The following is a 25,201-nucleotide window of genomic DNA, read 5'->3' as shown; positions in this document are numbered from 1 at the left end:
GCATGGAAATATCCAGTTGTTTCAGCATCTTTGTTAAAAAGAGTATCCTTTCCCCCCAGTGAATTGTTCTGGCAGCCTTGTCAAAAATCGATTGACCATAAATGTACAGGTTTATTTCTGAACTCTCAATTTTGTTTCATTGATCTAAATGTCTATTCTTATACCATTACCACATTGTATTGATTCCTGCAGCTTTGTTGTACATTTTGAAATCAGAATGTGTTAGCTTTCCAACTTTGTTCTCATTTTCCAAGATTGTTTTGACTATCTGGGTCTCTTACATTTTCATATGAATTTTAAGAAACAAAGAATCATAAATTAAGAAACTTTCCAACCGTCTTCTAAAGGCGGCATCATTTTGATTTCCACCAGTAATGAACAGTTACCGCCGCTCTGCCTCCTCACCAGCATTTGGTGTTGTCAGTCATTTATTTATTTATTTTTAGCTATTCTAATAAGTGTGTAGTGGTTTCTTATGCTTTTTAAACTTGCATTTCCTAATTACAAATAATGTTGCGCATCTATCTCTTCATATGCTTGTTTGTCATGTGTATATTTTCTTTAGTAAGGTGGCTGTTCATACATTTTACCCATTTTTTCATTGGTTTATTTATTTACTATTGAGTTTTAAGAGTTCTTTGTATATTTTGCATACAAGTTCTCTATCAGACGTGTTTTGCAAATACTGTCTCTCAGACTGTAGTTTATCTTTCCACTCTCTTTATTGCTAAATATTTTGAGTAAAAAAAAAAAAAAAAAAAAATTCTCCTGTTAAGCTTTAACAATGCACTTATCTAAAAACTACCAAAAGGTAGCCATTCAAGGATGCTGCTTTGTTAATTACAAATAGAGACTCCCTCTTGAAACATCCAGAACAAGGCTGAGATATGTATTTGGATCTCACCCCCAACCATCTCCTTGACTGGTACCTTTGTGCAAAGTACAAACTGCACAGTCACATTGCGACAAGTCACGTTGATCTTACTACACTTACAGAACCTACCAGGATAGGGTTCTTGCCTATTCTCCAACCACATCTCATCCTTCTATCCTTTTTCTCTGCACCCACAAAGGCCTTATCTCAGCAACTTGAAAGAGCTTCGCTTCCAGCATCAAGACTTTCATGTTTCCTTTGCCAATGTGGCAGCCTAACTTTTAAGATGGTCCCCAATGATCCTCACTTCCTGGTATTCACAGCCTTGGTGTGGGCCCCTCCTCTTGAGGTGAGCTGGACCTTGTGACTTGCTTCTAATGAATAGAATAAAACAAAAGTGATGAAATATTAGTTCTAAGATTAGGTTTTAAATGACTAACTTCTCCCTTGCTTGCTCTCCCTTCCTCTTATTTCGTCACTCTGATGAAGCCAACTACCATGCTGTAAGCTACTTATGGGGAGGCTCATTTGTCAAGGAACTGAGGGAGGCCATGGGCTACTTATAAGGAGCTGGGGCTTTAGTCCAACAGCCTGCAAGGAACTTAATCTTGCCAACAACCACTTGGATCATACTGGAAGCAGATCAATCCCAATTGAGCCTTTAGATGACTTCAGCAATAGTCAACACTTTGATTGAAACCTTTTGAGAGATGAGTCAGAGGAGTCAGCTATGCTGCACCCAGAGGCCTGGACCCACAGAAACTGAGATATAAATATTACTGTCTTATATAAATGTCTTGGGGTAATCTGTTACACAGAAATAGCTAACAGAATCAGCAACATTCCCCTCCTCACTTCCCACTTAATTCCTATGTATCTTCAAGTCTCGGATTTAAATGCCACTTCCTCAGGGATGGCTTTCCCTTCCTCTGACAACCCTCCACACATGAGCAAGTCTCTGGCTATACACCCTCATAGCATTTTCCTCTCTTTTGCCTCACTCATCATCATTACGAAGGTTCATTATCTAAATATTTTCCTGTCTTCCCCAAAGACTTGTCAGTTCCAAGTCGGAGGGCTTTTTTTCTCCCCACGCTGAATTACCAGCAGCAAACATGGTGCATAGCACAGAGTGGGGATATAGTAAATGTAGAATGAAAAAAAATGATGTTGCCATCTCCCCTTGAGTACTGAATCTCTGAAAGCAGGGCGTCTCCTTCCACATGCTTGCAGCATACACTCGGGTGGCCCAGCGAACTTGGGGTATGGTCCGTGGCTACACCTGGGGTGCAAACCCAGGACCTTCTGCGTGTAAAGCAGACATGCTAACCACTACACTATGGAGCTACCCTCGCTTATAGGACTTTTTAAATGATATTAATCAGCAGTTCTGTATTCCACCTACTGAGCTGGTTTCATTAGCAATTCCTAATATTCACTGTCTACAAAGTAACATCCAGCTCACCCTCTGGCTGGACATTCAGCTGAACCTTCCAGCCTCCTCTTCTACCTCGCCCCTTCACATACACCATGCTCTTGCCATTCCTGTCTCAGCGCAGTTTCTTCATCTCTACCTTTGCACATGTTCTTCCTCTGACTGGAAGTTCCCTCTTTAGTGACAGTCCTTATAATGCCAAATTCAAATCAGAACGCTCCTCATCCCCCAGCAGGGACTGCTCTTCTGCTCTGTCCCTTCGGGGTACTCAGTGTTTACCTTTTTTATGGTTTCTACCATATTCAATATTGTATTGTGAGTAGGTATGTATTTTACATATCTTCTCTACTACCTGGAACTGAAGGGTATGGTCTTTGTCTTGATGATCTGTTTTCGCTAGGCAACCTAGCCAAGGCTTTGGATGGAGCAGGGGCTTAATACATATTTGTTGTAAAATGAATAAATGAAAGAATGAACAAAACATATGCTAAAAGGCTTTTAAATGAATTAGATATACTTTATATCTTAATGTCAATAATAAGTCATAGAAAAAATTTAATGTTAAAAACATCTTCATTTGCCTTTTATGAAATTTTGTTTTTAAACATACCAAAGATACACTCTCATAAAGCTAAAAGGAACTTAGAAATGAATAAACAGAATGTTTCTTCACTAGTCCACTAGAATACGGGCTAACCGTCCTAATATGTTACTCTAAATGGCCAAATGGAAACCAAGGAAGTAAACAAATGACAAAGCAAACTATTAAATACAGGAAAATGAGCTTTTCAAGATCTTTCTAGAATTCTTTAATAGGCCATTGTTGAACTTTTAACAAAATAATTTGAACAATTAAAAAAGTTTAATAATAACAAATATTAGTCCTATATAAAGTGATGTAAGTCAAAGTAGTTTACTTCAAACACAGGGACTTAATTACAGAAACAAAATGTACCAGATTATTTAGGAAATGATGTTTGAGGGGACAGTCTTTTCATGACTAAGTCCAGTGTATCCTGAATCCTCATGTTATTGCTTTCTATCACGGAAGAATGTCTTCCAGCCGCCTTCGTGTTTTCTTCTGATTCAAAGGGGAGGAGGGTATGGGGGTTGAACAGACATCGAGGCTCCCCCAAGATGCCAACTCTGTGAAAAGAATTATGGGTACAGATAAAGCAGTGATGCCAAAGACTAAGGTGTATGGTTGTGACTGTGCTTATGCATGTGTGTGTGTGTGTGTATTGTGTGTGTACTAAAAGACATACACACACACACACACACACACACACACACACACACACACACGAAAACAACTATTTTTTTTTTGGAAGCATTCCTGTTTCCCTGAACCACCACTGTGGTCCTAAATGTAGGTCAGAAACTCAGCCTGCAGCCAGGTTTTCTATTGGCCCTTCCCACATTTCCCAAAGATGATTATTCTACTGGAAAAACCTCAGCCTTATCAAGTCTGCTACTCAGTCATCCAAATTAGAATTATCTGAATTCTATCATAACTTTCTAGCAATTTTTTCTAGTCTAGGTGGGTGTACCAAAAACTGCTCAGGAAAGGAAACAGAGAGAAACAGAGGAGGGTGAAAAGATGGTGCTTTCATCTTTGTTCAGCTTTTGGGAAGAGGCACAGTGTCTGAGCCCCTTTCCCTCCCAGGCCCGGTGCAGGAAGGGACACTCTGTTTTCATTCCCCTTGGGCTACTTACATTGGCATGTGCACAGAATCCAGATTTTCCATGTACTTTTCCTCCTGGGCTGAAAATATTAAGTCTCCTTGACAACACTTTTTCTCAAAGACATTCTGAGCTTTTTCTCTGAGAGACGGCAGCAGAGTAGACAGGACTGGAGAGCGCATATAAATCGCTTTTTTAATCGCTGGGCGTTTTGCCATCATCCTCCTGTTGAGGATGGGAAGGTAACATTTAGGCTCCATCATCCTGTTTTCTAGAAATGTCTTTGAACTTAGGAAAGTCAAAAGGTCATACCTGAATTGTACAAAAGTCATGCGTTTCTTTTCCCCTCCTGATTCTTCATCCTCACGCTTCCTTCGAGGAATATTGAACATATTGGTACGAAAGAGCCTCCCTATTTCCTCCTCAATCTCTGTGAAGCATTGACGTCGAAAGACAATCCAAGCCACATATGTACAGAAAGTATAAAAGGACTGCAATGGAAAATGGACAAGAATCACAACCCATAGCTTTGATATGGAAAACTCCAACCTTTCTATAGAATACTGCTAAGGAGATATAAACCCAGATGACCTAATTTCTCAGCATTCCTGAAAAGCTGTGGAAAGTTATACATGTACTCACCTTTGCAGAAGAAAAATAAGACTGAAAATTTAAGGTGTGGCATAGTTAGCATCCTTTTTAGGAAGGACATTCACTAAAAATAAGTGCCTGACAAATGGATATTACTTATTACTATATAATGTTTATGTCAAAGAAATGGTTCCTATTAAAGAAAAAAAACCCAAAACATAAATGACTCACCTCAAAGAATTTCCAGTCTTTCTGTGTATCTGATATTTTCTCCCTGCAATATAATAAATCACAACTATAGGTTGACAGGGAAGCTCGATCTTTCAGTGACCTAAGCAAGCCCTTACCTTCAAAATGCCCCTTTGCAGGATCATTACTTGTGGCCTCAAGACCTATTTAGCCACATAAATGCTACCAAAAAGCATTGATAATGAGTCCCAATATCTTTTTCTCCAACTTCTTAGGTTACTCAGAGCAAACCCCCTAGAGTGCTCAGTCAAAAGTTAATCAATGTAACTTTAAGATAAACAAGCCAGTCAGGAAATGTATTCTTCCGAAGGCTTCTGGTGATGTGAGTGCTGCGGAGGTGAGGAGAGTAGAAACACAGTGAAAAGGCCACATGAGGTACCAGTAGATATGGAAATAAAGAACTAGAGAGTAAGTCAAAAATGAAGAAAAAGGAATCTTAAACAATGGTTATGGCTATTGACAACAAAAAGAAACGGAAGCAAAATGGACAAAGGTCTATGTCGTACCATCAAGAGACTGGGGAAAGTGGTGTGCTCCTGCCCTTCTAAATGAGGTATGCAGACTGAGCCTTGTCTTTTAAAGGCAGGCATTTTCCCAGGAGTCCTTGCAACACAAATTCAATGTCAAGGAGAGTGTATCCGCATGGGCACACTTAGTGAATTTGGCCTCCCCTCCCTAACACAGGCCACTCTGATTGCCAACCTTAAGAAAGCAGGAATGGCCTAGGGAGGACTTGGGAGTTGACAAAGAGAGCTGTGTACCTACAGTCACTTGATTAGTCATAGGGGCCAAAGCCAGATCCAGGGCACTTCAGGGTTGATTCTGGTTTTGCTTCTGCTTTTGCTTGGGCTTTCCTTGGAGTAATTGACCTAGGACTGGCCCTGGTATTATGCTCTCCAGAACTACCCTGAACTTGCATGGTCTGGGGAAGATGACCCAAATCCCTCAGGACTTTCAGTCTTCTCACAGGGTCTTCATGATTTGTATGGGCCCAAACTAGACCTCCATTTGGGGGAACCACTGAAGAGGTGGTTCAGCCTTTACTGGGGCAGGTCCCTCCCCTCCTACAGAGTCTTCATTTACACACTGGTTTCCTCATATGCAAGTCTTCAATAAAGAATTAAGACAATGGTAATTAAAGTGAACATTTACTAAGTGTGGACTATGTACCAAGTACTATGCTAAGCCTCTTAAATTTATTATCATATTTAGTTCTCATAAGGTCCCTATGATGCAGTCAGCAGTCCACCCCCAACCTCCACCCCACCCTGCCCTTTACAGTTGAGAAAACTGAAGTTCAAAGTAAGTCCAAAGACACATATTTAACTAGGGGGAGAGTCTGTAACAAAACTCAGGCCCAACAGAGATCCACATTTATCCTCATAACTAGAATGCTAGGGAAACAAGTTTTTTTTTAAAGAATATTTTATAGAATATTTTGAAAATATTAAACAACAGAGCCCAACAGAAACTTTTCAGGACAAGCCTCGGCATTTCTCTGTGCCACCTGAAGCCTCTGCCCGACAGGAGTGCTTATGTGGTATTTCCGCACTTCCACGGCTTCTGCCAGCTGAAACCAGAGACCATGCAGACCTCCAAGCTGACCTGCCATTTTCGGTGGCCTGATAGGATGCTTCTTATTCCTTCTTGCTACATAAGACTCTTAGCTCTAAACCAAAATAAGGAAAGTATATCATATTTTTAGTTAGTCCTGAAGGGATACAAAGCCTAGAACCAGGCCAATGGAGTTCTGGGCTGGAGATTCAAAAAAAAAAAGTCGTGTTTCCATTTGTCCCTTGCTGCTTTAGGCGAAATCAGGTTGAAGTTAAGGTCAAGGCCTGCTTTGTACAAGGTAAGAGAAATTTCAAAGGAATGTGTTTGGGGAGATGGGAAAGAAGCCTTGGTGTCTGTGACTAGGGGTGAGAGTGAGGAAATAGAGTTTAAGGATGATATATACACCTGAGCTTCAAAGAACCCTTTCTCTCCATCCTCATCCATACCCTTAGCCTCTTTGGTCACTCATCAGGTGACAGCTGCATTGAGAGCACAGAAGAAGGGTATAAAGCTTAGGGTAGAAGTAGGGGTGGAGCCAAAATTGGCCAAAACCAAATAACAAATATAATTCCATAGCATGTGCTGTGAATGGGGTTTTCTTATCTCTCCTGGAAAAGACAGAGAGCTTTCACTGAACATGTTCATCAAAATCTTGCCAAAGCTTTTGTGATATCAGGATTTCACAGATGTGTTTAGAAAAGAAAGACATGTCCTCCTATTTCTCAAGAAACATGAAAGCACTAAATTAACAGCCCCCAAATTGCTTGTTCTACTGAAATTTTTAACTCTAGAGATAAATAACATAAGGTATTCCAGTTCAATATTAAGTGTTTACAGATTAGAGAGTGAAGTCAGAAAATACGCATGAAAATGTTCTCACTAGAATATTGGATTATTCATCCTGGAAGGAAGTGAAATAATAGTATATTGAAATCAGTTAATCACTCATAACTGGCAAAAACATTGTCCTTACCTCTTAGATAAAATCAATCAAAAGAACAATATAAACTCTATTCAACAGACATAACCAACACCATGGCCAATTAACAACATTTACTGGCAAAAACATGCTGTAATCTGTTTTCCTCAATATCCTTTGCTCTTGACCTGTATGGAATTTGTTATGTAAATAGTGAGTGGTAAGCTCTAAACTAATTCTTCTCCAAAACGCTATCCAACAAGTAGTTGAAAAGCAGGTGATGTTGCATACAATGGCAAAAAATACCAACAACATACCCTGGAAATGAGCTAGTACTAAACTGAGGCAATCACTTTCACACACATTGAGTTCCTTAAAAAGTCTGAATAAAAATTATGTTGTAATAAAAATGATTGTTAAAGTATAATATTTAAATGGGGGTTCTATATCCAGGGAATTAAAATATATGCTCAAATATCTAATTATGATATAACTACTTATTATGATATAACTATATTTTTTATCCCAAAATTAGTTTGTAATGCATATGTACTATAAAGATGAAATGTTAAGTATAGGCCAGGGGTCCCCAACCCTGGTAGAACCTGGGCTGCACAGCAAGAAGTGAGTGGCAGGAGAGGGAGTGAAGCTTCATCTGTCTTTGCAGCCGCTCCCCAGCATTAGCATCGCCGCCTCAGCTCCACCTCATTATCATCAGGCATTAGATTCTCATAGGAGCACCAGTCCCTGGTGCCAGAAAGGATGCAGACCTCTGATTTAAACCCAAGCAGTGGAGGGCTGTTAAAATATGATCTGAGGTTCTGGAATTCTTCCCATGTTCACTTGGCTCTCTCAAATGAGACACATCACATGTGTTTGGGACAGAGTGTCAGCTGAGACCAATTATTCTGTACAACAAAAATGGAACCTTTCTCAAGGGCACCAAAAGCCAAATTTAAGAATCTTAAGGATGTGGATATACAAACAAGTGAAGGTCAAAAGAAATCCTAAGTAAGCATTTACTTTCCACAGCACATGTGATGCTTATCAGGCATTCCCAAACCCAGGACAAGGACGCAGTACTTCTTCGCCAAGTATTTTTGTGCCACTTCTAACTTACTTAAAACCAATTCCATCTCTTTTTTCTCTACAAGGCCCCTGGAAAAAGAAAAAAAGATCATTTGGATTAATTTTTGCAAGTGCTTATGTTAATTAGCAATAAGCCAGAAGTATAAACTGTTTTGAAAGAAATACAAGTAGGTCAACACACCTGACTTATCCTTTATTGCATTCAAGCTTTGGCAGAGGGAGGTTCTCAAAGTCCTTTGATGTTTATCATTGTCATCAGCATTTCAAGTTTATGACAAATTTCCACTTTTTTACACATTCTTTATGCCTTGCATCCTTAATTTTATATACAGGCAGTTCCAATTTATATAGAACAGTTTGACTAACAAATTACCTATCTTGGTTTCTGAGGCAGTTAGCAGCCCACCTCCCTGCTGTTTTGCTAAGACAGCCATGGAGACTCTTTCCCACCTCAGCATCCCCTGGGTTCCTGATGTCACTAAGTGTGGGACTTGATGTTTGCCTACTCTCACTTTTGTGTTTGCTAAGGAGGCATCTGCAGACAGCTACTCCAAAACTATGATATCCATTATAATAACCCTACTTCCCAGTAAAAACACACCCAGTCCCAATTGAATTGCAAATTAACTTTAAGACAATCTGTTCTTAAGTTACAACACGTCTGAAGTCTAATTTTAGAAGTTTTTGCAGTACAACATAGAGGGGAAAAACTGCTGACAATACAGTCCATTGACTGCTACTGAAAAGGTGTCGCTAATTTTTTTTCCTGCCTTTTAATTTTCAGAAATATTTAAACCTAATGAAATGCAGTCTAAACAACAGGGACAAATTATTGCCCCTTCTGATGTTAACCACTAGACTGACCACATGAGGATATACTGTGGTTGGACCAGAGGTATGTTTAAAGATACTATAGATGGTTCAAAGCACAAAACATTATCAATATGATAAGAAAGCTTGTGAGTAGCTGAAATAAAATGAGTTTTTGGAATAAAGTGGGTTCTAAATTTAAATGTTCTAATTTCATATAACAAACACACATCTACACGAGCACCCCAGTCTCCATCACAGTGCCTGCCCCTATGAGGATACCATGAGGATATCTTACAACTGAAAAACCAAGTGGGCAAGTCCAATAATTATAACAGAATTTCTCATAAAGTAAGTTACTTACAAGGGGTAGGATCAGAGCAGACAGGCACTCCAATCATCTGAGTCTGAGCAGCTAATTTCCACTGCTAGACAGTTGTTACAGCAAATATTTTATCATATAGCTGAACTACTAATGATTGACAAGACAAAGGGGACAAAGAATGCAGTATGAGCCAGGAACCATATCTCTTGGTGGTCTGATGAGGGATAATTGCTTAGAATTGACACCAACACCTAGTCTGACATTTATCTTGGTTTCCATGCCATTCTGGGCATTTACTGACAGGACTTTTCATGATTACATTATTTAAGTTTACAGGACACAGCTAATCATTAATTATGAAGCTTTGGTGCTGGCTGAAACTACTCAGGTCTGAGTTCTCAGCATGGAAATATGAACAGAAACAAAACCAGGGATACAAAGATAGAGTCAATTTTGTTCACATCAACATCTATAGACTATAATTCCTAATTATAAACGGATATACTCTGGAAAAGAAAGTATAGTTGATTGGTAGCAGGTGGTGGGCACATTGCACAGTTGTTTAGGTATAGGCTTTGGAGTCTATCAATTACAAGGCATGTAATCTCCAGCCCACTGTTTAACCTCTCTGAGTCTTAGCTTCTTCATCTATAAAATAGGATAAGGCTGTTTCTTCTGGAATTAGTGCTTTTAATCATCTAAAACCATTAAGTTGTATCTCTGCTATTCTCCTACATTCCTTTCTGCTCTCCTCTCACAATTTGTAGGCTGTCCTCCCAAGTGCCAAGTGCCAGGTTAAGATAACATGCATTATCTCATTTAATCTTCAAGATAACTGTGTGAAGTAAGTACTATAATTGTCCCTATGTTTTATCTCACTAATTTGACTAAATCATTTTTTTTCTCCTTAAAATTACTTATGGTCACATATCTCAATGCAATTTACATTCATTTTTATTATAATAAGTAAACTAATAGACTACCAGGAGCCTGAAAATGAAGTTATAATTTTTTTAGAATCACATCATAGAATCGATAATTTTAAGTCTTGTTTCTTTTCTTTGTTATTCTATAACTGACTTCTTTCAAGAAAATCTAATTTATACTGAATTTTTTAAATAACTAAGAAACTTTTCTTCTCTTTTATCTATTTCTATAAATTAAGAAATGAAACAAATCTTTCTGCCAGATTAGCAATAATCATCAGCATTAGGACAGAAAACTCACAAAATATAAGCTAACATGCCACCAAAGTCTAACAAATTTCTTTTTGGGAACAGTAAGACTCCTCAAACCTCCTGAGCCCACAGCCAGCTTGAGTCCTTTTGCTTGCTCCCACAGAAACATCTTATGATCTCTGGCTGCCCTGCTGTGAAATGAAGTCCTAAAATAACATGAATGTTACATATTATAATGGCTTTACTAGAGCGGCAGTGTTTGAATTATTTATTTGGTTCTTTACAAAACTGCTGTCCAGATGCATTTATCGATCCATAAAATCAAACTGCTTAGTTGTGCACAAGGATTGTGCATCTTGGTAACATTCTGCAGCAACGAATTAAAGACTCTACCAGCATTCCTAACAGCTAAATCATTGGGTTGGTTCCACATATACTGGAGAGGGCAGCCTGGACACTTGGAAAGTTCCATGGCTTTTGAAAGGTCACCAAGCCTGAGAGGCATTGTTCTGCTCTGGACTCAGAATTTTGGATTCTTGCCCTGGGTGTACGGCTCTGAGTCACCTCTGTCTAAAGCAGTTAAATAATCTTCATATATAGCCTAAGAAATTTTGTGGGGTTTTTCCCCTGTGATATAGCATATCATTTTGGTCATATATATTGATTTTTTAATTCTTAGTTTTTTAATTGGATGCTTACAAAACCTTCAGCAAGAACTTTGTAAGCATAAAAAGCATACGAGTTATATCTGTATCTGCAATATGGTAGCCAAGAGCCCCATGTGGCTATTGAATACTTACTGTGGCTAGTCTGAATTGAGATACATTGTAAATATAAAATAGAAATCAAATTTCAAAGATTTACTACAATAAAAGGTAAAGTATTTCATCGATAACTACCTAATATTGACTACATCTTATAAGGATAATATTTTGGGTCACTGAGTAAATAAAATATATTATTAAAATCAACTTTATCTGTATCTTTACATTTTAAAAATATAGCTACTAGACAATTTTAAGTCACACATGTGTCTCTCACTATATTTCTACAGGGCAGTGCCAGTCTACGTTATTTGGGATATTTTATTACCAGAATACCCACCTGAATTATTCAGTGAGCTTTAAAATACTGGTGAACTCCTCCCATGTAAAATGTTTTAGTATACTACAAGGATTTAAAGATTTCCATAACCTCTTCACCCTAGACAAAAGTTAGTTATAATACTGGCAGTGATAAAACTCTAAAGCACACTATAAAATCCTACTTACACCATGTAGCTTTTGGGCTTCTTTTCCAGTGCGATTTTTTCCAAGTAATGAGATAAATAGTACAATAACGCCATGAGGAAATTATCAAGATTGTTATTCCTACGGGGAGATTAAAAAAAAAAAAAAGAAATTAACACTAACATATTTCAAACATAAGTTTCTCATAAAAATTATATGAACACACAGCATAAGTAGATATACGTTATCATTCCTATCACACAACTAATTTCCCATTGAAAATTCTATCTACTATATTGTTGAAGATGTAAGAAATCTAATTTTTGTGCACAAAAATATTTGGAAGGTCAGACATTAAATTATCATTTTGATAATTGATAACTTAAATTGATAAGTTTTGCTTATCAGTTTTAAATTTTAAAAGTTTTATTATACGAGTAATATTGTTCCATTGTTTAAGAAACATACAAATGTAGCAAGCTGAAAGTCCTCCCCTCTCACCTCTTTTCACCATCCTACTTCCTGGTGGTTACCACTGTTACGAGTTCATTATGAATCCTTCCTAAAACTTCCAAAGCATTTCCATCACATACAAGGGCCCCTCATCTCTACCAATACAATACGTATACATATGCATGAATATGCCTTAATTTTTTTTTTGTAACAAATAGGATAATGCTATATACACAGGTCTTTGTAACTTGTTTTTGCCACTTAAATCTCTGTAGCATGGAACTCTTCCATAATACTTTGTATAGGTTTTCCTCATTCTTTGAATAGCTGAATAAAGTATTCTATGTCTCCTAAGTTATGTAACTAGTCCTCTACTAATAGATAATTTAGGTCTTTAAAAGATATAGACATTACTGCAGTAATTACCCTTATAACCATATCGTTGAGTGACTTCCTGTATGTAAAATTACTAGGACATAGTATATACGTTTGTTAAAGTTTCATACGTCTCACTTTCCTAAAAGATTGCACTGATTTACATCCTGTCTCAGTTGTTTTAAAGCTAGAAGTGACTGGTTTCTTTCTAAATACACTTTCAGGACTGTTGCTGCTTCCTTCCTTCCCTAATGGAAATTCTTACTCTGGCATGCCTTCCTTAACTATTCCTTGACGGCAGGATGAATGAAGGTGAGCACTGCAGAGGTTGTTTTTGTTTTTTGGTTTTTTTTTCAGGATATTAATAATTACCTGTCTTTGGTTGGGTTCTCTCAGAAACAGACCCTGAGACAAAGATTTGAGAGTAAACAGTTTACCTGGAAAGAGATCTCAGGAAACATCAATAGGAGAGTGGGGAAGTGAGGTAGTATAGGGAAGGAAGCCAACAAAGGGATTAACAAGTTCATTATCACTATGGACCAATGAAGTTCAGCCCTGTAGGGCATTCTGGGAGACAGCACAGAAAACTTTTCGAGTTATCCTGACAGATAGAAGCTGAAATATTCATCTACCATTCTCTCTGGCATATCACAGATTGAATGAAGGTTGCTCCTCGGGCAGATTCCCTAGAATTCCTTGCTTGCCCAGCAGCCAGGCTGAGTATGCTGCTGTCACAAAATAAAGCTTTAGGCTGAGAACCTCAGGTGTTTGCCATAAGCAGCCTTCGCTGAATGCTGAGGAAATGTGGGAGGACTGCCAATAATCTTGGGGACCCAACTCTCACTGAGCACTCACAAGTGCAGGAGCCATGTGAAGCACCTTCCAAGCACAGCCACATGGAGACAACATTACTTCCAATTTTGTATTTAAGGAAACTGAGGCTTAGAAAGACCAAGAAGCTTGCCCAGAGGCACACACCCAGGACTTGTTGGGGCTGTTGAACACAACTAGTGGAGAAAACTGATCTTCAGTGAGTGAGTATACTCTTTTCTGCACATAAGTAAATAGTTTTAACAGTAAATAAAATAGTAAATAAAGGTTTTCTGTAAAAAACTATTCTGTAAATATAGTGCAGCCTTTTTGGGACTCTGACAACATGCTCTCCACACTCCTTGCCTTGGAACTTTATTTTGGGCTTCTGGCTTCCTTTGATTTGGGACCTGAGAGGATGGCTTGCATAGAGCCAGCTCCATGCCCTTTCTCCAAAAATGAGGTTTGTCATCATTTTTCAGATGGAATTACTTCAAAGTAAAGGATAAAAGGTCTAAAGTGTCTCACAAGCATTACATACCTCATAAACGTTGAAAAAGAAAAAATCCGCTGCATCTCGCTCTCTTGGAGCAAAAGCAAAGCAACAACTGAAAAGAAAGAAGATAAACAATTGAAAGAGGGACAAAGAGCTGCCTTAGCGGTTCATACCAGATGAGAATGTAAGGATGAGGAAACAGTTACTCACATTTAGCATCATGCAGTGTAACGTTGCCCTGTTGACCTCGTTTCTCTAAGGCTTGAGGTGACTTAGCATCTCTTGAAGCAAACCTTTTATCTGTCAACCTGTTTTAGAATAAAGCAGTCTCTAGTTGTGCTTTGAAAGGTTTTAGTTGTATTAATCTGTCCTGAGGTGCATGAGGCTTTTACTATAAATTGAGAGCTTGAGTTTCATTCACGGATTCCTTTTAATGTAGGATCATTTAGGAGTACATTATTAAACATTATATGTACTACACTAGGGGTAGGAGTAATGTACACTGCCTAAGTGTAAACATCAATTCCATCCAAAATAGATCATTTAAATCATCTATCTCTGGTGTAGATACCATTATCAGATTTTTTAAAACGTATAAAGAGCTGAAAATTTGCTAATAGCCAAATTATCACAGGGAGACATTTATAAGAACTATTGTAACTCTCAGCACAGTTTTGAAATAATCCATGTTCTTTCCTTGATGGGTATTTGCATTTCAACCTAGGAAAATTGGAATGATACTTTCTTAGAGTTTTTAAAGGCTTAAGCCATTCTGCTGAGAGGTGCTATTAGCAACATTGCCATGGTTGGGAAGTTAAGATACCTTTCTGAAGCTGGACCATCAATTTCAGCAAAGTGAACTGCTTTGCCTTTCTTTCCTTTTTCCTTGAGTTCTACTGCAGGTGTAAAACTGTAATAGGAATGAGAAAAATAGGAACTTAACCTTTTTCCAGGGGAAGCTAATCATATCATGACCCTGGCTCATGTAACCTTAGAACCAGCGTATGAGTGGATCCTAAAGAGAATTCGAGGTAAACCACTCATGTATTTACATATGGAACAATCATCTAGAAAAAGATGAAAATTTCAGGCTTTATATCCAGCCTCAACATGTCAGCAGCCTCCAGAATACCATTATACACAAAAAATTTCCATCTGAAAAAGTTATAGTAACTTCATAAGAAACAGAAAGTTCATGATGTTTGGAAAAATTTTTTGATTTATTGAGTACTTTTTATGCACCAAAGGCTTTTATGTATAATCTTATTTAATCCTCGCAACTCTGTGAGAAAAATATTACTATTACTGCCAATTTTCTTTATTTGTCCACTTTTTAGGAGAGGCAACCCTTGGTTGACCTCACATTGCAAGGACGTTGTCAGCTTACAATCCCTTTTTATTTTTTATGCTTACGACACCTGGTATTCCTATGTGGTCTCCCATCCAAGTACTAACCAGACCCAACCCTGGCTAGCTTCTGAGATCAGACAGGATTGGGCTTGTTCAGGTCGTAGAACAGGTCTGCTCCTAAAAGTATTACGTGATGCCACCTCAAGGGAATGACTTTTTTTTTTTTTTTGTATTTTTCTTTTTCTTTTTTTTAAACCATTGGCATCAAGTTGTTCAGTGGATGATTCCTAAACTTTTCATTCTTTCTGGTGCTCCTCTTATCACGGGTCTCCAAGGACTGGGCATTTGGAGTCGTGGGGACAGGGACAGCTGAAATACACTGGGATGAGGGTAGGTGGAGAAAAATAAATAGAAAGATGTCAAATGTTGATGGTGGCTACCTCCAAAGAGAGATGGAGGATCAGATAGGGTGGAGAAGTCAGATAGTGAGGAAGAGATCTATCTTCCACATTTGTTTACTTCTGTACTACTTGAGGTTTTTAATAAGAAGAATGTGTTGATTTATACCCTGAATAATTAAAACAAAGTTAATAGAGATATACAGGAAGAAAGAATATGTGGTCAATACATCTATTGACATACCATTTAGAAAGCCTTTAATGAAATACTCAAATCCCCCACTGAGATATATATTTTTTTTATTTTTATTTTTCAATTGGAGTTGATATTTAATATTAGTTTATTAGTTTCAGGTGTTATGGCATAGTGGTTAGACATTTAATATAATTTACGAAATGATCCCCCAATTAATCTAGTAACCAATTGGCACTATACATAATATTATAATATTATTGGCTAGATTCCCAATGCCATACTTCATATCCCTGTGACTAGTTTGTAACTACTAATTTGTACTTCTTAATCCCTTCACCTTTTTCACCCGGCTCCCCAACTCCTGCTCCCATCTGGCAATCATCAGTTTGTTTTCTGTATCTATGAGTCTGTTTTCATTTTGTTTTGCTTTTATTTTGTTCCTTACATTTATTTTACATATACGTGAAATCCATTCAGACATTTTTTCATGGCTCTTTGAAGCCCATTCTGCTTGCTAGATGTCTAATGTGCTGATTAGTACCTCCTTCCTCAATACAACCATCCTTAACGAGAACACAAAGTTGTTTTCAAACTTTTCCTTGGAACATCACAGTGTTCTGGCCACTTAAAAGGCATTGGCTGTTACTTCCTACCAGGCTAAAGAAGCTTCAGGTCACCAGCTCTCCCCAATATTTCTCTTCTCTAGATGAAACAAGATAGAAATACCCAAGCTAAGTTAATTGCAAATGAACTTGCTATCTCCTACCCTTTTCTCAGTCCCATCCCTATAATTCAAAGTTTCTTGCCCTATTAGTTTGCTTGAGATTTGAGGCCAGAGTCCTAAAATAAGAAATTTGAAAGGATACATTTGGGGGTATCTTGTAGATTAGGTCTATGAACTAAGTCAAACGAGCTCAGCATTATAAAATCATGGAATCATAAAATTTGAGGGTTAGAGGACATCTGTATGATCATCTAGTACATGGCTGTCACTTTACTCACAGAGAGAACAAAGGCACGTAGAAGCTGACCCATGTCCCAGTGTTTGAAATTTGTGGCAAGTAGTGCCTTTCCTTAGCCAACAGTCTGTCATTTACTGCTAAACCTCTAGTCCTTTTTCTCTGACCTCTGAACATGTCTTCCCTACATCACACTTGTCTGAGTGGCTTTTCACTTGACTGAAGTCATTTTCTAGTTCAGTTAGTGAGATGAATTTCTCTTTGTGAGTGCCCTGTCATAGCTCTAAATGCAGCTTATGCTCACAGTGTATTTGGAATCACTAAGAATCATCATTTTAACTGAAAACTGTCCTTTCAATTGCCCCTCTGATTGGCTCCTAAACTACAGTGAGAGCTAGTTTTGTACCCTCCTATAGTCTCCAGTCTCCCCCTCAATCTGGCAATCCACTTAGAATGTGGTCCTTTTGCGCAATGCGTTTAGTTAATGTGTTTTCCTATTATAACATAATCATGTTGTTTCCCTTTGCCCTGAAATAAATGAGAAAAACAATCATATTTTCTCTCTGGAACTCATCACTGAAATGCAGAGGGGTGAACCACTATTGGCTTTTACACAAGAGCTTTTCAGTGGTTAGTTTTCTCTTAGGTCATAAAAAAAAAGCAAGAGAAGTTCAGGGCTTCTGGAGGTGTGGTTTCCTCGGCTGTATGTCTTCAGGGGAGTCAATGACTTTGGCAAAGACTCATACAGGCTACTGATTTGTTTCCCAGCTGGGAGTAGGGGCATTTGAAACAAAGATAGGACTTCTGACAGTGTCAAAGTGAAGCATGCCAACCTAGATGTGGCCAGTGAATAGTTATTCCCTCTTTAATAAATAAGAAACAGGCATGCATGCTGATGAGTTATGTAACACTGTCAATTTGTTCCTCATGAGGCATTTATTATTTCATTAATCAGGTGAGAAAACTGGTAATTAGCAGGGTTAAGTAACCTGACAAATAACCACCTAGTAAGCAGGAGAGTTAGGATATGAACCCAGGTCTCCTTCCGAACCACTCTTTATCGTTTCTTCCTTAACTACCTATTAAGAAATAATGACCACCCTTTCCCTGCCCATTACTGTGTCCATTTCTTGCATGGAGGTTATGGGTATGCTGTTGTATCTTGATACAGATATCTCCCTCAGGATATAATCTTCAAAGGTAAGGAAAGATCTGCCTGTGAATAGGGAGCTAGGTCTTCTCTCAAGAGTAGGATTTCCAATGTCATTCATCCAGGAAAGATGCCAGGAACTGCAAGGTGGAGAAGAAGAAAGAGATCATCTTCTCTTGATCTGAACTTGAGAACGGCTGGAACTCTACAAATTCCTGTTGGCTAATGGGTGTAAAAGGTTGCCTACCCCATGTGAAGGGAGACTAAAACTATGGAAGAGATTTCCAGGTAGAATGTGAATGCCCCTGAGATCAAGCTGTTACTTTGCAAAGCAGATTATCTGTATTCATGACACTCTGAATTTTCCTCCCCATTTCTGGCTGCTCTTTCTTAGTCTCCTAAACCCCCTTTTCTCAAGTTCTCTAAATGAGAGCCTATCTCAGGCTTCCATCTGGTTACTCTCCTCACTTCATCTGCGTAATTTCATTTACTCCACTAACACCAATAACTCACAAATTTAAGGTTCAAATCTTTCTACAGACATGGAAACTGATACATTTGCCTGTTGGACACATTTGCTTGGGCATCCTACAGACACCTCAAACTCAGTATATCCAAAACTGAACTCATTCTCCTTTAACCTATATTCACTATTCCTATTTCCCCCAATTTACCCACTAAGTGTCCAAGCCAGAAAATGGCATCATCCTTGATGCCTCTATCACCCTTTAAGCCCTCACAGCCCATTAATCACTTAATTCTTTAATATCTTTCCAATTTCTCTACTTCCCTCTGTCACTACAATTGTAGCCACCATCACCTGTCAGCTAAATTCCTGCAACTGCTTCTTAACTGATCTCCTTGCTTCCAGTCATCTCCCTCCAAACTACTATTTCATGCTGCAGATAGAGTCATCTTCCTAAGATGTGGTTCTAATCACAGGTTACCTCCCTGCTTAAAACCTGAGCCCTCTGAATAAAGTTCAAGTATCTTAGAATGGTATGCAAGACCTTTCATGATCTCGCCCTGGTCTACTTTATCTTTCAACCCTTGGAACGCTACATTCAGCCTACTGAACTACCTTAAGTCTGAAACATGTCCCATGCTCTCTCGAAAACGAACTTTTGCACATGCTGTTCCTTCTGCCTAGTACACACTCTCTCCTCTTCCCCAACCAAATCTTCCTTTGCCTTGTCAATTTCTACTCCTCCTCAGGTCTTGGCTTGGCTATCATCTCTCCTGGGAAGTCTTCCCTGTATTCCAGGCTTTAAGAAATGGCCCCATTTGGGTACTCAATCAGGGTACTTGGGTAAATGTGGTTTTCCCTCAGCCTTGGCCCATTATGGCAGTGGTGGGCATTACTGGTGAGTGAGCACCATGGGGAACAGCAATCTTGGGGGAAGAGTTAGGATCAGCAGCACTGCTACCAAAAGATTCTCTTTCTAAGAGTAACTGGAAGGGTCTGACTTATTATCAGTAAGGAGAGCAGCATAGATATTCCTCCCTGCACTTTCAAATTCCCAGGCTTTCCTGTCTTACCTCCTTCTCACCGTGGTCAGTGGAAAAACTATTTCTATCTTTTCCAAGGTAACCTATGATCTTTATCCTGTCCATACTTTCCTTCTCTTCTCTTCCATCTCTTCTTTCTCCCAAAACAATTTCCTACCTTTAAAACGAAACCCACAAAAATCCTCATTCCTGAGTACTGGACCTCCTAAGGTTGACATCTCTTTCCTTTTTCACTGGTAAACTTCCTGAAAAGAGTATATTTTCGTTAGTTCCTCATCTTTATCTCAGATTCTCTCATCTAATTTCTCTCCTTATCTAATTTCCACCCTACTGCTGCCCTGAAACTGTTGTTCACCTAGGTCCCCAGCAACCCTTAACTTGTTAAATCCAAAGAAAGGCATCGTTTTAGTATTTGCCCCACCCTGAGCTCTCTTTAGCATGACATTGTGACCACTCTCCCTCTTAGAAAACCTTCTTTGCTTTTGAAGGCCTGTGTGTCTCAGGGTTTTTCCTGACTCTTCTAATTATTTCTTTCTCTCTAACTAGCTCTAGAAGGAGTCTTCACCTCCCCCTTAGATTGCTGCATAATTGTCTTGTCTCCCTAGTTCTAATCTCACCATCCATGCTACAGTGGCAGAGGGCTTTCTAGAGCATAGATGCAATTCCATCATGTATGCTCGGTAAAGGTTTGTGGAGTGGTACCAAACAGAAGTAGGTCTGAGAACAGTGATTGAACAGGCCTTTTGCCTCTGCAGTTCCCATTCTTACCACTGTCACCTCTCAACCTCCTCTGCCTCTGTCCTGTCTCATCACCATGCATTGGGGTAACAAGTCTTGGTCGCACTGTCTCTGAAAAAAAGAGCATGTTCCAGCTTGAGTCCTCTCTGACTTCAAATCTACACTTTTATTTGTCATAGGATATGGTTAGACTTTAAAAGGAAATTAGTACCTATATATGCATCAAATCTAAACACAAACTCTGACTTACAACATTTAAAGGTTTGCTTCCCTCTTCCTTAGCATTGTCCCTAGCAGCTAGACTCCTAAGGTAATGCTGATACTCTGAAATTCACCACATTGAGTTACTTAAAAAGGAAGCTGCCCACCTGTTTGTCATGGTATTCCTTTTCCATCTCTCCTAACTGCCCCCAATTTGTCTATTCCAGAGTCTGGAGTTTGGGGGAGGGTTATTTTTAACTTTTTAAACTGAGGTATAACTTACATGTAGTAAAGTACGTAACTCTTAAGTGGACAGCCTAATGAACTTTTTAATATGTATATACCCATGTAACCACCACCCAGATCAATATGTAGGCCATTTCCAGTACCTCAGAATATTCTGAGATTTTCACCCCTGCCAGGTGATTACCCCAAAGCTGGCCATTATTCTGACCTCTACCATCAGAGTTCTTTTTTTTGCCTGTTATTTTAAACTCTTATATAAATGAAATCAAACAGTATTTACATTTTTATGTCTGGCCTTTTTTGTTCAACATTATGTCATATAATCTACCTTTTAAATCCTACCATCCCATGTATATTGTCCCAAATTAGTTGAAATCAACCAAGCTATTTTTAAAGAATAACTTGGTAACAAATCAAAAGAAAATTTGGTTTATGAATATGAATATTTTATAAATAAGTCAGTGTGAAATTGATAGCTGTGAATTTATTAGTAGACTTGTACAGAGAATAGTGCCACTTGGGTGAGTTATTATTAGATTACCACTAAAAATTAGCTTGAAAAATACTACAAATTAATTTCATTTACAAAGATAAGTAAAAGAATGTTCCAATTTTCATCACAGAAGAAATATATATGATGATTGAAAAAAAGAACATGTTGGAAAAAGAAATTTTAAAAAGAAAAAAACAACAAAAAAGATTTAAAAAAAACAAAAATATTTTGAAGGAAAAAAGGAAATAGTGGCACATAAAATTTATATCTACATGTTCTTGTGCTTTAACATGTATTTTAACTCCTGTGATTTTCTTGTCTGTCTTATCCCAAAGCTACCTTGCTGTCTTTCTACCTCGCCCTGAGTGTGATGTTTCAGGAGCTACTCAACAGAAGCTTCTGTGACATGTCTGAGAACAAAAACTGAAATCACTGCCTTGGAAATGACAGATTACTCAAAGACTGAAATAAATACTCTATGAAATAGAAACTTTTGATTGTGACTAATGTTTAGCCTTTAAATTATTTAACTGACATTAAATATGTCATTATATTTATAATGTTACTATATTTGCTTAGCTAGCGCTTTTCCTGGCCTCCAGCCCCATTTGTCCTACAGCCTAAAACATATATCCATGTGAACAGCAACCACAAACATACTGTCAGTCTTGCCTCTTTTATCCTGTATATGGGTGAAAGGCACTCCCAGCCACCCAATCACCCAATCCAGATACCTGGGTGTCAACATAGGTACCTACGTCTCCCTCTCCCTTCATATCCAAGCACTACATCCTATCAATTCTATCCAAACATCCTGTCAATTCCATCTTTTAAATAGTTCTTAGTCCTGAACCCTTCTATTACTATCAACATGGACTTAGTCCTGACTCTCACTGTTTCTTACCTGTGTAACTATCAAACGTTGGTCCTCTGCCTCTAGTCTTCCTCTGCTTGAATCTAGTTGGTTTACTGAACATGTTCAATAAACACTTGGTGAGTGTCTGCTTTGTGAAGTTCTGTAGACAGCTCCAGGGTCATGAAGATGAGTAAGATAGTTCCTGCCATTGAGGGGCTTACACTGGTGGGGTTTCAACATTTATTTTATTCTTTATACCCTTTTGTACTGCTTAAAATTTTTTTACCCCAAACACATGTAATTTTTATAAAAGCTACAATAAAGTTTTTATTAAAACTTACCTTCTGAATTCAAGGGTTTTGGTTTCATCTTTCCAGTACCACATGCCTAATCGTAATCCCGACTGCTGTAAAATGAAATGATTGCAGCAAAAAGTTCAATTTACAATCCACATGTCACAATGAACGTTTAACAATCCCCACCTGCTGCTTTATTCAATAAAGATGTAGAATCTTAAGGTGTTTTTTCCTAACTTGAAGCCAGGATTTTTTCCTTTTTGATTTTTTTTAGATGTAGTTTCTATAGAAAGGAAAGAAGGGGGTAAGGCAGGAAAGAGGAGGAGGGAGGGAAAGAGAGAGGGAAAGGAGAAAGGGAAAGGGAGGAAGGAGAGGAAGAGAAGGAAGGAAACCACTTAGCCTGTATTATCACAAGGCCCATCATAGCAACTGACCAATTCATTAACTCAGACCACAATAAACTTGATACCCAGAGCAGGCTCAACCTTGTAGAGTAGTTAGACACTCCTAACAGGAGGAGCCTGCTCTAACACTGACCCACCCTGCAGAGGAAGTCGACAAAGAACAAGTTGACCTCTATCACCTCTGGTAGCTACCTACTCACTAACTAGCCTTTCCTCTCTGGGAACGCTCTGAGTAGGACTGCTTCCTTCGCAGCAGGGCTATTTATTTTCCAACCAATTAGAAGTGGTGAGGTGGAACTTTCGTAAATATCTAAATATCTGCGTAGGGGGCCAGAATCAATTCTGGCCGTTTGCCGAATACACCTGCATAGTTTTGTTTTTGTAGGCAAATATATCCCTGTGTCTGAGTCCGCTCACCCACGGGCACATGCGGCGCCTCCTGGGGGCAGAGGGCAGAGGGCAACGAGGGCATTCGGGCCCCGCCACGGAGTCGTCTCAGGCTCCGCGGCTCGGACAGGGGCAGCACCGCCTGCCTTCCACACGCCGCGCGGGTCAAGGCAACCCAGGCTGCACTTACATCCGGCCCGAAAGGTCCGGACGCGTCCAACCCCCTCCTTCTCGGAAAAAGTTCCGGCATGTGAAACATGGCCTTACTCAGACCGCCTCACCGCGTCGCCGAGGCAACCGGCCGCCAACGCCCCGAACGCACTGCGCGGAGGCGGGCGGAGGCGGGCGGAGGTGGGCGGGTGAGGGTGTGGAACTCGCTTCCGCCTGGGGCGAATCCCACCTTCCAGCACGCAGCCTGGGGGCTTGTTGTCGTTTCCATAGCAAAGCTGCCCGCGGGGCGGGGGGAAAGTGTGTGTGGGGTATTTCTTTAGTATATAGATTTCCAACCGTGAACTAAATCACTTCACTGTTTTCTTTTTAATTGGAATAACTAGTTTCATTTCCAAAAGCAGATCCCTTTGTTCCAAACTTTAATAGCACAAAATTAAGTTCAAATCCAGATTGCTAGTAGGTTGATTTTGGGGAGTTGAGGAGAGAAAGCGTGGAAATTGGGTTTTCAAGACTTAGTTCTGCTGCATAACTAGATGTGGAATTTAGGACGAAACAACACTGATCCTATTTCAGAAGATACCCAAATCAGGGGTTAGGAGGATTTTCAAGGAGTAATATGTGTAAATCACGACCCTTAATAAGTACTCAAAATTAGTGTTGCTCAAAGAAACTTGCTTTGTGTCAATGGGTATTCAATTGATATTTTTACATTTACACTTTTCAAATCACGTGTCTTGTAAATTCTCTCTTGCAATTGAGTTAGTATAAAGATTACAGTTCTTTCATTCCCACACTGATGTAAGCAATGCTAGATGACACTACACGACTGGGGATTCTTTTAATCCTGTTTACTTAGCACAATAGATGCTTAGTAAATAGTTCGTGATTGTATACTCCCATAAACTCCCATAAAAAAGACAATCACTGTTTTACAGTGGTATAAAATTGTAATCATCCAGATTTACCTTTTATTCACCTGAGTCTATTGCTGGCAGCTGTTCTGGTTGGCTCAGACCTATAAAAACCCATCTACCTATGCACTGGCAGTGCTGCCTTGTGGCTGCCTACAAGATGACTCATTTGAAAAGGAATAGATTTTTTTCACCAAGCAGTGCATATAACTTGGGGTGGGGAGAACAAGGAGAAATAATAAGCTGAAGCTCCAGAAAGGCCTAAGAAAGACCAAGGATTCTGGATGGAATCCTTCCACCTCACAAGCATTATGAGGAAAACCACGCTTCACTCAACCTCTTCAGTTTATTCCAATGAGTGAAGAAATGCTCATAGAAAACTGAAGATCTTTCATACCTCAACATAGTTTAACTTTAGTCTGTCTAATGTACAAAACTAAAGTAAAAATAAGACTCGAGAACCCAAAACAATGACCTACATAAAAAGTTACATGACAAGTTATTTCACATGTGCTAGAGGGACGTAATACTTAAAGAAAAATTTCTATAACTTCTGTATTACCAGACCCTAACAAAAGAAGGAATATAAGATTGCTTTTATGACTCTTAATTATTTAAAAAGCTACTCGCTCATTTCTTAAGTTAGAGTTTTCATCAAATAGGTTTTTTTTTTTAATGACATTAGAAATTCGCAACCTAAAATGGAAATATAATTTTCCCCTTAAAAAAAATTCATGTTATAAAGTAAGAATAAATATTTAATAATTCCAAGTGTCCTGTGAAAGATTTTTTTCCCTAATTGAGACTTTTCAAGGTTATATAACTAAGAATATACAACATAAAACTAAATTGCTGGTCTCAGATTT

General features: G+C 38.7%; 1 protein-coding gene across 5 annotated transcripts; it reads right to left on the bottom strand.

Annotated features, from left to right (window-relative positions):
* Positions 1 to 3,089: 3,089 nt before the first annotated feature.
* Positions 3,090 to 23,559, bottom strand: PPP1R36 (protein phosphatase 1 regulatory subunit 36). Of its 5 annotated transcripts, none has more exons than XM_016141756.2 (11): positions 23,444 to 23,559; positions 22,508 to 22,572; positions 14,894 to 14,980; positions 14,281 to 14,378; positions 14,116 to 14,182; positions 11,979 to 12,077; positions 8,329 to 8,463; positions 4,815 to 4,857; positions 4,305 to 4,483; positions 4,026 to 4,217; positions 3,090 to 3,455 (listed from the first exon to the last, which is right to left on the bottom strand). In XM_016141756.2, the coding sequence occupies exons 1-11, from the start codon at positions 23,510 to 23,512 to the stop codon at positions 3,269 to 3,271; spliced, it is 1,221 nt and encodes a 406-aa protein (XP_015997242.2). In that variant the 5' UTR covers positions 23,513 to 23,559; the 3' UTR covers positions 3,090 to 3,268. The 5 variants fall into 5 exon arrangements, with proteins under 5 accessions (XP_015997242.2, XP_015997243.2, XP_015997247.2 ...); XM_016141757.2 differs by lacking the exon at positions 23,444 to 23,559 and adding an exon at positions 23,284 to 23,433; XM_016141761.2 differs by lacking the exon at positions 23,444 to 23,559 and adding an exon at positions 23,063 to 23,266.
* Between the last annotated feature and the right edge of the window lie 1,642 nt (positions 23,560 to 25,201).

Source organism: Rousettus aegyptiacus, unplaced genomic scaffold (assembly GCF_014176215.1).
Source record: "Rousettus aegyptiacus isolate mRouAeg1 unplaced genomic scaffold, mRouAeg1.p scaffold_m13_p_3, whole genome shotgun sequence".
Lineage (NCBI taxonomy): Eukaryota > Metazoa > Chordata > Mammalia > Chiroptera > Pteropodidae > Rousettus > Rousettus aegyptiacus.
Note: the sequence above shows the minus strand (reverse complement) of the source record. Positions and strands in the feature narration are given on the sequence as shown.

Excerpts from the sequence above, each read along its gene's own strand:
- PPP1R36 (XM_016141756.2), bottom strand. The coding sequence starts at position 23,512 with ATGTTTCACATGCCGGAACTTTTTCCGAGAAGGAGGGGGTTGGACGCG. Across the intron at positions 12,078-14,115 it reads TCTTTTTCAACGTTTATGAG|GAATAACAATCTTGATAATT; the intron begins GTATGTAATGCT and ends ATCTCCCCGTAG. Across the intron at positions 4,484-4,814 it reads AAGACTGGAAATTCTTTGAG|TCCTTTTATACTTTCTGTAC; the intron begins GTGAGTCATTTA and ends TTTCCATTGCAG.